This window comes from Botryllus schlosseri, chromosome 8 (genome assembly GCF_051294905.1).
Source record: "Botryllus schlosseri isolate E-star chromosome 8, Bs_hap1, whole genome shotgun sequence".
In the NCBI taxonomy this organism is placed as follows: domain Eukaryota; kingdom Metazoa; phylum Chordata; class Ascidiacea; order Stolidobranchia; family Styelidae; genus Botryllus; species Botryllus schlosseri.
The window spans coordinates 8,814,452-8,827,309 of record NC_137243.1 but is presented as its reverse complement, the minus strand read 5'-3'; the positions used below and the strand labels follow the sequence as shown (position 1 = coordinate 8,827,309).

At 43.0% G+C, this 12,858-nt stretch overlaps 1 protein-coding gene across 4 annotated transcripts in view; it reads left to right on the top strand.

The window, feature by feature from the left end:
- Positions 1-12,858, top strand: part of LOC145445594 (uncharacterized) — an 82,356-nt gene that overhangs the window by 68,702 nt on the left and 796 nt on the right. For all 4 annotated transcript variants that reach the window (XM_080323787.1, XM_080323786.1, XM_080323785.1 and 1 more), the window contains 17 exons: positions 918-1,091; positions 1,153-1,326; positions 1,899-2,078; positions 2,189-2,290; positions 3,254-3,431; positions 3,750-3,850; positions 4,593-4,811; positions 5,371-5,601; positions 5,661-5,892; positions 5,955-6,082; positions 6,498-6,687; positions 7,831-7,978; positions 8,532-8,723; positions 9,293-9,507; positions 9,926-10,101; positions 10,443-10,580; positions 10,647-10,803. In XM_080323787.1, coding sequence (XP_080179913.1) covers positions 918-1,091; positions 1,153-1,326; positions 1,899-2,078; positions 2,189-2,290; positions 3,254-3,431; positions 3,750-3,850; positions 4,593-4,811; positions 5,371-5,601; positions 5,661-5,892; positions 5,955-6,082; positions 6,498-6,687; positions 7,831-7,978; positions 8,532-8,723; positions 9,293-9,507; positions 9,926-10,101; positions 10,443-10,580; positions 10,647-10,803 — 2,935 coding nt within the window. The remainder of the gene's footprint in view (positions 1-917; positions 1,092-1,152; positions 1,327-1,898; positions 2,079-2,188; positions 2,291-3,253; positions 3,432-3,749; positions 3,851-4,592; positions 4,812-5,370; positions 5,602-5,660; positions 5,893-5,954; positions 6,083-6,497; positions 6,688-7,830; positions 7,979-8,531; positions 8,724-9,292; positions 9,508-9,925; positions 10,102-10,442; positions 10,581-10,646; positions 10,804-12,858) is intronic.

The window sequence follows — 12,858 nt, the reverse complement described above, 5'->3', positions numbered from 1 at the left end:
GTAGCCAAAGCCTGCGAGGCGGGCGGCGCGATAGTTCAGGCTAGCGACACGACATCTTGAGCATGAGGAGACCTTTTACAGATGCGATTGCTAATCATTATACAATTAACGTTATTGTCTCTAAACAATAGTAGATAGCAGCCAAAGCCTGCGAGGCCGGCGGCGGGTTAGTTTAGACCGACATCTTGCGCACGATGCCCATTACAGATGCGATTGCGCCTAGGCTAACGGTTATGTCATGCGCAACAGGTCTGTTGGAGATGCGACTGATTACGCAAGCGTAATCTTGTATATGTATAAATTGCATATGCGATTGTTTGGGCCTGTCGTTGCCACGCGCGAGTGTCTATTAGTGACCTAATTTCACTCGCGTACAAACGGCAAACCAACTCGGCAGGAGATCGCGTGCTTATGCACACGACTCTGGTTAATTGGCAACACGCTTCCCACTAATTGGCAGCGCGTTACACTCTATAATACGAATTACTACGCGCGATGGCTGAAAGTGATGCGTGATTGGAAACAAACATGAAGATAGGTGTGATTTCAAGTTTTTTATCGATGGAGATTTTTTTCAAGGATTGTTGTACCCATGTATAATATGCACCCCCATATTTTAGGGCAAAAAATCGTGAAAATTTTGCGCATTATGCATGGAAAATTACGGTACTCAAATCTATGACAAGTCCTAGCCTTGTCCAAAGTGTTTTCAGCGCCGAGATACAACCAATGGCGTTTCCAAGGCTCTTGCAGTGAGAAGAAATTACGAAAACTGTATTTTTCTTCACTAATATCCCTTCTAGTGTGATGGGCGTATGATTTTGTTGTCAAAAAAACTATACTCAGAGAATCACAGATTCACAGTTCATACTCGAAATCAATGCGTCCAGCCCTACCTTACATATCCTTTTTTACAGAACGGAAATGTAGTATGCGGCAGGAAGTTATGTGACGTAGTGGCGTGCACCGACCCGTCAACGGACGATTGTGGATGTAAAACATGCGACCGTTGTACTTACCTGGGGCAAACGTACGATAATGGGGCTTCGTTTCCCAGTAGCGAAGACGGGTGTGACACCTGTCAATGCGAGGTACAGAAATTTGAACTTGTAATACATTACTGAATGTAGATATAACCATTTGTATTGTCAGGATGGGAACGTTGAGTGCCGTAGCAGAGTTTGTGTCACTCCCGACTGCTCTTACCCCGGCGTGGACAGCTGTGGATGCAGGTCATGCGAGGACTGTACCTTCGGTGGTGTTGCGTATGACAGCGGCGACTCTTTCGAAGATCCCGATAATAAATGCAACGAATGCGTGTGTCGGGTGGGTGTTTATTTTCTGTTCTATCAAAGTGAGAATTGGCGATCGCGACTGCGACGCTTGCATGTCAGTTTGTTACTAATTTGTCAATTCACGTTCGACAGTCCGACAGAGGCTGTCAGGACTTCTCCTTTTTGGAGTAATGCTAACTTGCGTGCTGCACAACTGCACGTAGTTCTCATTTAGACTACTTTGAGTTACTTTCCGCGGTTTGGATTTTGTTAAATTGAGAGTAATTTGAAGATGCGACTTTAAGACTTTTATGAGTGAATTAGTAATAACAACCAGGCAAAATATCCCATGCGTCACGGAAACTGAACACATATTTTCGAAAACGGCACCTTTCGAACAATTTCAAATCCGCTGAAAGTATGTGACCGTCCATGTTCTTCAATATTCGCTTGCTTCTGTTCTATCAGACATACAATCGAATCCCGGCTTGCACTAAATTACCATTTTCTCTTTTGAAACATTTCTTTTGCAGTCCATTCTTTCTTTGCGATTTGGTTAGAAAATGTTTACATTAGCCAATATTTTATAGCTTTGAAATTATTTTAAAACAATCTATTTCCCAGTCGGGTGAGGTGACATGCACCAAGGTGCAATGCCCCGCGCTGCCGTGCGACAATCCTGTGGTTAGAGACGGGGACTGTTGTCCTATATGCGTCGGGATGTGCAATCACCTCGGGAAGTCTTACGCGGACGGTAGTAGCTTTAGATTGGACTCGGACCCGTGCTCGAAATGCTCGTGCTCGGTAAGTAGATGCTTAAACGCTGTCGATGGTACTCGAGTCTTTGATAGGTACTAATGTGATTTTTTTCATCATTGTGTTTCGTGTCTTTGATTTGTTTCGATTAATTTCAGTCGGGCAGTGTGAGTTGTGTACGGCAGCGATGTTTCCCTACGTGTACACATCCAGTTGGTAGTAACGGATGTTGCCCTGACTGCAGTGCTTGTGTGTTTGAGGTAAGGCATCTATCGTTTCTGTATTATCTCAGTATTGAATAATATGTTCATATTGAAATAAGCCGGGGGTAATTGTCCGCAGTAGAGAATCGGAAAGAACATTGCATATCATTGTATATCAGCCAAAAATATACGGGTCCATTTCGATATGAATATATTATCCAATTGCATATTAAACTTCTGTACCTTCAAGATTCTCTTCAACCATATATTATTATATTTTCCTCAAAAATGCCAAGATGTTTTTTTTACAATTTCGACTTGACAACAATTCAGTATTCTGCGAAGAAGTGGTCCAGTTTCTGGTCTAATGCAGGGAAATGTGATATCCAATGTAATATTCCTTCAGTGCTTATAATAGCATCAGATTGAGTCTGTTAAGGAGAGTAGTTTTTAACCTTTACTAAGCTAGCGAGCCCTTGTTCTAATCTGCAACCTTTCGCGGAACCCCAAATTTACTCTGAGTCATAAAAACAATAATATGACCACTTTACACATCTACTACATTCCTATAGAAAACTGTTGCGCAAAATGAACTTAACAGTAACAACAGTGTAACACGAACAACATCATTAAAGCAGGATTTTGACCCATAACTTCTGCTGGGTCTTGACCTCAGGCGAAGCAATGAGACTGAGACACGTTTGAACCCCAGTTATTAACCATTGGTTTAAGACTAGAAAGTTCTGCATTGTATTCTGCATCTGTTGCGGTCTTTTCCTATGCAGAGAAATTGACGCTACTCAAAGGTTTTGGCTTTGGGTAGACTTAATACAGTGACTCACGTTGTAAACATACAGTAGGAACTCGATATGACGCCATTCATGGAGAAATATCAGAACGGAATGCAGAAATATTGACTAGTTCTGCACAAAACACCAATTTGCTGCGGTACCAAGTCTGCCGAAAGTCACAGCAAGATATTAATTCTCTCATCACGAAGCTGTTCTTTTCCTGCTTCAGGGCGTCAGACACGAAGATGGAGACGATTTCTCTCCCCGCGGCAATAAATGCAAGGTCTGTTCCTGCGTGAGAGGTAACGTTATATGCCGACGACAAGAATGTACGGAAGTGGAATGCTCGAATCCACGGATTCCGGAAGGCAGGTGCTGCCCAGTTTGCACCGAGCCTCACACTTTAGGTGAGTCTGTTTTATCTCGAAAGATACTGTATTTTCTTTCATAAAATAGTGACATAGTAGTCTGAAGAAGTAAATATATATGCAGACTTTCGTTATACAATCGCTGTTGACAGTTTTCAAATGCGCAACGATTAATGGTGAGGAAATATATAAATATGTGTGATTTTTGGCATATTGGTCAGTTTCCGATGTAGAGGGTATGTATAGGGAAGTTTTCATGGTAATTCCACTCGTCTCAGTGATACGAAACTGTTAAGATACTACTAACAAGTAATATAAGTGTGATTGCGCCGTATTAGTATACTCGTATGTCTTTAGAATGCGTGATCAACGGCCGGCCACAAATTGCCGGTGCGACTTGGATAACGGAAATCGGGGGGAGCTGCCAAGAGTGTACTTGCCTGGAGAGCGGTGTGGTTGTAAGTAGAATATTTGGTGCTTGACCAAGGAATGTTTTCTTATTTTTAAAAAATTGTAATATTTTATTGATCTATTTGAGACAGCATTGGTACTCAAGTATAAATGCAAGTGGTGCCGTTAATTACTGCTCAATTACAATTAGAAGTAGCGATTTCCAAGGCTTGTCAAGCTACTTCGAATGGAAATAGAAAAAGAAGGTTTGAAAAGTGCTCAAATAGTCGAGGGGTCACATATTTTTTAGCAGTTAATCAAAAGTGGCTCTACGGAATTGCAGGGTACCTCTTCACGACACTCACAAAATGAATAATTTTCAAAAGCATATTCAGTGACCATGATATAGGGTCGTTTTATCTAGTTGTTATGAAGATTTCACTAATAAAAGGGATGCAAACATTTCCAAAAAAATTTTCAACTTTACAAAATCAACAGCTTAACAAGTCTGCAGTTTAGCATAACAATTGTGAAGTAGAAGTGGAAGTAGTCTAAAAACATTAACTCTTGGATAAGTAGTGAATGGAGGCAAAAACTACTTGGGTACTCAAACAGTTTAAAGTAATTCATTAGTGACCACCTCTGGCTAGCGGTGCTAACTATCGTACCAGCAGCTAGATTGTGGCTTGTAGTCTGGAACCTTATTAGATGAAACATCGTAACTGCACAAGTATTTGCATCACATATGCTCTCATGACAGAATTACTGTATATTACTGTATACTGTATATATAATGTGTCTTTGATTTAGTCTTGTGCTGAAGCGAAGTGCAATATCGGCTGCAGTAACCCTGTGCCACGGATTGGCAAATGTTGCGCGTCCTGCGACGAATGCTATTACGGAAATCACACGTATGGCAACGGCATGACGTTCCATCCCGACTCCTGTCAGAGTTGTTCGTGCTCTGACGGCAACGTGCGATGCGTTACGAAGAGCTGTCCGATTTTGTCTTGCCCCGTGAATAAACAGGTAGGCGTGCTCGAAGTTTGAAAAATATATAATGCATCGTCGAAATGAAGGGTGCTTGGTCGTGAGTAGGGCTAAAAAAATCGAGTCCCTGGCTGATTAGAATCTGAGTTGAATATCAAACTCTGAATCAAGTATTCAAGTACCACCTGTTATGAGGTCGTAACATGAATACTGCTTTCAAAAGCTCAAGCATGTATCTTGATTCTGGCCACAAGGGAAACTATACCAGCTACACGTCATCCATAATAATTTTCTATTTATGCTCAAAACTATTTCACAGTACATCTGTGACCATTGTGATTGTTGATCGCTTCGCGACATAAATGACGTTCCATGATTATTCGTGGCCTTGTGCCATGGGTTTTTCAATGCGGAAACGGTTTTCACGCTCTAACGGGACGGGAGTTAAATATTGAAACTACATTTTTCTTTGTTAAACATGATTAACGCGACACGATAATGTACTGAAAGATTTGCAGGCAATGTAATATGATGTGTTACTAAAGATGTTATCCTACAAGAAAAGCATATTTCTCATCAAGAGATCGTTATCGCCTAGGTCCAGACAACAGGAGACTGCTGTCCGAGGTGCAGAAGCTGTGTCGTGGACGGGATGGTGTATACGGATCATCAAACATGGACCTCCCCCCACGACCCCTGTTTGGAATGTAATTGTCTGAGCGGTGTGGTGACGTGCGCCCCTGTGCAGTGCATTCAGCCTTGCCAAGCGGTAATCAGAATACCGGGACAGTGTTGTCCGGTTTGCGCCGGCTGCTTTTACAGGTCCCAGGTGAGAGATTTTTCTCCAACTCTCGGCTTACACATACTTAACTTCATTTTCATCAAAAGGTGTTCCAAATCGGCGAAAGTTTCACACCCAACACGATGGACCCGTGTGAGGTTTGCGAATGCCAATCGTCACCCACCGGTGCTCCGGTTTTATGCTGCAAGAGGCGTGAATGCCCGTCCTTGGCGGACTGCCCTAGAAATTGCGTACGCCAGCCGAGGCCCGGTCAATGCTGCCCGTCCTGTGACAACAGGCCGGAATGCGCATACGGGCACTGCTCTGCCAGATCGATCGGTGAGAAACGAATTCTGGTTTGTGTTATCGATTTGACGTTTTAACGCAGGATTTTCTCAAAGGGAATCACATTGCGCCAAACGAAAACAGATGCTTTGGTTGCGATTGCATGGCGGAAAACACTTGGATGTGTATGAGAGACAGATGCCGTGTTTTGAGCTGTCCGATGGCGAAAAGATACACGGCGCAGGTATTGTGATGTGAGCGATTACAAGATTGTACTGAGTAAATTTATGATTAGAATTGAATTTTAAAATCTTCGATTACAGTTACGATTAAAATTGAAATTCGAAATCGTTGATAACATTTACAATTAGAATTAGAATTTGAAATTTGCAAGTACAATTATGATTAATATTGAATTTTATTTGTCTTAGGAATTGCCAGTGTTCTGAAACTGTGTCACAGCGCACCGGCATATCCTAAATCGCAAATCTCTTGAGTATGGTCGGTAAAAGCCAAAATACTTGGATTACGTCGAAATCCGCTTTTTGGGCGTGTTCCGTTGCTAGCTGATAGCACTGAAAGATATTAAAATAATATAATAAATAAAATCAATAAAGTTCTTTTAAAATGTGTTTGTCTTGACATTGAAATTCATTCAGGGGTCGTGCTGTCAAGTCTGCGACGAATGTCATCTGGACGTGGAAAACATCGACGTGCCGCACGGCAAGGTTTGGCAACGGAGTGCTTGCGAGACTTGCACCTGCGAAATGGGAAGCATCAAATGCATCCAACGGCAATGCCCTGGTCCGTTGCAGTGTCAGCTCGGGGCCGTGCCGTACAAGAGACCGGGTAAGGGCTCGGTTCAATAAGCCGGGTATTTGAATTCAACCTTTGCGATACGGCCTGTTTGTTTTAGGGTTGGCAGTCTGATATTAAAAGTCGTTTGCCAATAGATGATTGCGATTTGTACAAAAGAAATGAATTTTATTGTGCCGAGAATTTGATGTCTCTGTTGTTTTGTAATGTCACAAAATCCAGTTCAAAATTTGCGTGTGATCAACCAGACTGCTATCGCGATAATTTGGGTTACCTGCTCTCTGATGATCCCCGACAAGATAGTGTAATATTTGGTTAAGCGTCCGGCTTATTGATCGGTAGGTCGTGGGTTCGATTCCCGGCCGGGTCAGACCAAAGACCTGATTAGTAACACTGGTATCCATGGCTTCCCTGCTTGGCGCTCATGCATTACTGGGATAGCATGGAGGGGTGGTGCATGACTTAGAAAGCCGTAAAGGCTATATCTGCACTTCCTTGTCCAGCTGCATATGCACATCATGCACTCATGGTATGTATATGCGCAGATCGTGTGTATGTGTATCATGAGTCGGTGTATATGCCGCAAAAACATCAAGGACAAAAATAAACTACGGCCTTTCCTTTCCTTTCAGGTAACAAGATCATTTTGAATAAGAAATTACATCCTGAATGTGCGTTTTGCGAGGGTAAAATGAGATTTGGAACATTTTTTTTTGCTCGACACGAATAAGTGGGTTTTAGAGGTGGTCAAAGTAGTTTTTGTTGGTACTCAAGTAGGATTATTGTATAGTATATTCATATTGAAATATACCCGAATATATACGGCTGACACTCGTCAGGGGTAATCGTCAGCAACTAGTAGAAAATTGGAAAGAACATTGCATATCAACAATCGTATCACAAAATATGACGTCACCGGCATGAAATTTCGAATAATCGGGGCGAAGAGAGAATATCCTGGTACATATCAATATGAATATTGAAGTTATGTACCTCCAAGAAGCTCTTCATGTTGCACTACTTGAGTTCTTCCAAAATGTAGATGTACTCCGTTACTCACCATATCGTGTCAAATATGACGCAGATGATAGCAATCAATTTGACGAGCGTGTTCTTTTCGCTGACAAAATATCAACAGGTGCTACCCTGTGAATACCATCATGAATTTCGTTCCAGGCGAATGCTGCTATGAGTGTTTGAACGTCAACACCCCCTGTACGTACGAAGGGGAGACTATCGTCCCCAACCACAAATGGAAGACGGATTCGTGCACGACGTGCACCTGCTTTGCTGGGAAGGTTGATTGCGTGACTCAAAAATGCAGGTGCGAGATTATTTTGTTTCGTCGCAGGCTCGCATCTTGAATGGGTGATGTGACTCGGCTTTAGTTATTTTCGCATTTGCTCTTCCTGCAAAAGTGAGACAAACGATAGACTCATGTTTACTCGAATATTTTCAAAAACTGCACCCAATGTGGTATTTCAGCATGTGACACAATCTATAATGACAGTTGACATGCTACATTTAAGCATATGAATTTCCTACCCCCGAAACTGACTCTAACGCTAGTCTCAACCTTGAGACGAACTTTTACCCACGTGCTCTATTGCTCATGTGTCCACAGACCATCGAAAACATTGTAATTATAATCCAGGAGATTGAGCTATTACTGGGCAGCGAAAAAAATACAGAATCCTCAACACTGTTTCGATTTGAGCCTAATCAGGAATTGATCTCATTGCTGTTTACTGCATTAGCCTATAGCTGGGGAGTCCAAAAATATGAATTTGCCATAAGAAAACTCGCAAATTCCCTTGAATAGCTCGATTAGACAGGGTTTCCAATCACAAACCTGACTCGAGCCGTTTTCCATTCAGAATGTTGTCGTGCCGCGCGGACCAGGCGCCCGTGGCCTTGTCGGGCGAATGCTGCGCCAGGTGCGTCCCTCGTCCGGCCAGCTGTGTCGCGTTTGGTGATCCGCATTACAAGACATTCGACGGTCGCTTCATACACTTCCAGGGAGGATGCCGGTATTTGCTTACCAAAGACTGTGGTCGTTCCGATTTCAAGTGAGTATTCCTTCTGCGTTTTTCAAGGAATATAATACTTGAGTAGTTTCAGAGAGTAGATTCCCTTGTCGCATACTTTCAGGAGTTAGTCGAAGGCGGCTATGTGCAAAATCCAAAATATATCTTCACGGCTAACGCAATCGGACTACCGACACTACGATTAGATTAGATAAGAATCTTCAAAAATATATTCACGTGGTTTTTGTGGCCGTTTCGCTGGTAAAAGCGATATGAACTTGTCTCCAAACAACTCTCTAGTTTTCAAGATCCAAATTGTTAAAAGCAAGTATTTTGTCTGAGATCTGTTCAAGTATTCTTAAGTCTCAAGTCTGGAAGTAGTCTAAAGCATAACCATACAAATATACGGTGCAACCAAGCAAAACCTACCGGAATACTTTGAAAAAGCAGAAGTACTTCATTACTGACCCTGTATGAATATATCTACGCTCGACTACATTCAAGTAGACTTGTACTGCTCCGCTACTGCTTTGGCTTGCGTACAATGGTTTTTTGACCACGCACATTTGGTTGCATGATTTCATCATATCTATCTCATGTGTCTTTCACAGAGTGGTAGTGGAGAACACAAAGAAAGATTCTGCCGACAGCGTGACTTGGACCAAGGAAGTGACGATTGCTACGTCCGGGGTACAGCTGACGATGATGAGGGATTACTCGATACGACTGGGTAACGGGACGGTGGTGCAGACGTATCCCGTCGACCTGTACCCACACTATCACATCGACATGGTCGGAAGTTACCTGATTATCAAGACGCATATCGGTAATTGAGGTTACTTTTCTGATCTTGTTGTCAGTGTTGAAGAACTTCTACTGATTCCAAACACCCCTGTACATTGTCGTGACAACCAGGCGAAAGAGTTCCAGTATCACAGTAACTGAATGTATTTTCGAAAATCGTGCTTATTTGTGGTGTCATTGGTCATTTCAAGTTAGTCTTGAAGATGCAGCCTGCAATTTAAAACGTCACCACTTGTGAATAACTGCTTAAAGCACGCTCCAGATAAATAATTGTCTGGTAATGCCATTGGCAATCGACATGTAAAGTATGTGTCCAAAATTTGTGTTGACTTTATGAAAGATGCCAATAATAATATCTCCGGTAAGAGTACTTGAATCTGAAAAAAAGTATCGGAATATGCACATTATCCAGAAGTACTCAGTCTTTTAATGTTTCGCAGGTGTGCAGCTGTCTTGGAACGGCCGTCAGCAGAGGGTGGAAGTGACGGTGCCCGGTACGTACAGGGGACGGACTTGCGGCTTGTGCGGAAATTTCAACGATTACCCGCAGGACGATTTGAGACTGCGCAACAGCATGCTAGCGTCCAACGATGCGGAATTCGGCAACCATTGGAAGGTACGGTTCTGTGTTTTAGACGGGTTGTTTCCCTTGCAATTTGGGCCAGGTTGAGATATTTGGGATTGTGACTCCTTGATTGGTGGATAATCCGAGAATTATTAACGAAAAACTCAAATAACTCGGCTTCTACTAGTTAATAGCCAAGAGTGCCCGGAGCTCGTTACTACAGATTTCATTGCACTCAAAACTACAGGTTAACTAACAAAAATACAAATATAGCGAGAAAAGAATTATTTATAAACAAAAATAGCCTCATGTTAAATAATTAAGAATTAAATAAATAAAATATGCCGTATGGTCAGGATATAAGGTATTGTAAAATTTGATATTCTTTGCAGGAAACTGTTCCTGGAGCGCCTGCATGTGACGACGTAACCGATATCGATCCATGCAATGGGCTGAGCTACGCCTTGAGGAGATTGGCGAATCAGAAATGCGAAGTCCTGCGTTCTTCCACGTTTTCCGCTTGTCACGACGTGAGACGGTTTCTGTCTAAAAGGCGTAGCGAGATGTTGCTTCATCTTATTCGTTTCCGATTGCAGTTGGTGAACCCGGATGTGTACTACCGTTCCTGCGTGTATGACGCCTGCGAGTGCGGAGAGAACGGTCAGGCGTGCGTTTGCGACGTGCTGGAGGCGTACGCCGCCCAGTGTAGGCGGTCCGGGGTTACAGTGGATTGGCGCAGTCCGGCGCTGTGTGGTAAGCGTCGCAAGAAATCACCTTCTAGACCAGGGGCGGGCAACATACGGCCCGCGACCGGGTTTTATCCGGCCTGCTGACAGTTTCCCGTCTTACATGATACTGTGTTTTGCGGCCCAGTCTGCTGAGATTTCCTCCCTACTTGCTTAAACGTCAAATATTAGTGACAGTATGTCATTATAAAGGCCTACGTGTGTGCGCAGCATGCGAGAGTGGAGCTTACGCATAAGTTATTCGAAGCGAGAAGACTTGCATTATCGGCATTTGCGATGTACTCAACCCCGATGAATTGATATCTTGGTAAATTTGGGGTACCGGGCTTATCGAACGCCTTGAAATCTTAATTAAGCATTGTAACGTGTGTTAATCGATCAGTAAGAAGCAGACATGGCGGCGCCTGTATGACGATGGCTGTTCTCAAATCCACATTGTCTTCGTCATTATCGGCGAGAAATGGCTTTGAAGTGACATTGCTGTCGTTAAAATACATTCATTAAATACGATTTATTCCTTGTATATGTGAATAAATCGCCGTACAATGTATCGATTCAGCAATCGGGCCAGCCGAGTACCTAATTTTTCCACCAGATCCGCCCCACTGACTGGAAAAGTTGCACGCCCCTGTTCTAGACCCTAGGGCGGTGAAGTGGGAGTCGGAACACCCTTTAGAGCAGGGGTCACCAACACGCGGCCCGCCAGGTCATATTTTGCGGCCCACGACATGATTTGAGATTTCGGAAGAAAGCTAAGAAAACATTTTGAAATTCTGAAACTGACGTGCAATGGCCCAAATACTTCCAATACCAAGACGCCTAGAAAACTGCTTAGGGAGGTGGTTCTAAAAACTGAGGGTACGTCCCCCATATCGGGTCGTGAAAGCATCTGAAAGGGCCGTGGAGCTGCGTTCAACTAAAAAAGTTTTCGCGCTTGGCGCGATTTTCCTCTAATTCATATTTATAGCTAGTGCTCTGTGTATAATCCGGAATTCATATTATAGAATTCTCTCGTCAACATTCATAACCTTCCATACCATCAAACTATCCGTTCGGATAGCCAGCATTATGGATGCATTTTGTGATATGACGATAAGGGGGCGCGAAATTTTTCAGTATCATATAGGGGGGCATATCAAAAAAGGTTTGAGAACCACTGGCTTAGGGCTTTCCCACAAGATTAAGCTTCAAGTGGGGATGGTCTTTCAGCTAGTTACGTATCTCGCTAGTCCCAAAAATCGTTTCTAGGTATCGTGCACAGCTCGCAGTTTAAAATAAAATGAAATTGATGACAGTGATACTTCGTTGTATTTTTATTCCTTTAATAAAATATTACTTTTTTGTGGTCACTATACCCATTGCCTATGTTAGGTAAAACAGCGTTGTACTGACGTAGAGTTTTAAAACGTGGTTGCCCCCTTTATATCGATATTGAATTTATGCGGCCCGCGGCCGCTACGAAATTAGAAAAGTGGCCCGCGACCCGTTTTGAGTTGGCGACCCCTGCTTTAGAGTCAGAGTTGGGGTAACACATACTGCCTTGAGTTTGTGAAATCGCTGCTTTAACATTGAACTGACTGTTCTCAAATGGCACTAACTAGTGCCGTTGGAGTTAGTCAGTGTTAGTGTCTTTCACGTATGGTGACCTTCACAGTTGGTGATGAAGTCAACCGACTCCATAGCCCTGGTGGACTCGGAAATAATGATCTCTCGATTGTGGTTGGGTTTTCATTTTGTTTCAACCCAGTGATTGGCCCATTTACTCTATTGTTATTTCGAAATTAAAGCCCTTTGCAGGTATTTCGACGGCATGCAGAATCAAGTCGATTTTACAGCATCATTTCTGGTTCCCCCGGAGCCCCACCAGTGATAACTCGGGTCATTTCTGGTTCTTGTTACCGTCAAAATATGAAATGAATCCTACTGCAATCTTCTCAATTTGCACAAACAAGAACACTTTAGTTCACCGTTCTACTGAAATAGCCCACAATGTGCTCGATTGCACTATACTTATATCTTTCACTACCGTGTCTTGTAGGCGTCGTACGACAACCCATTATAT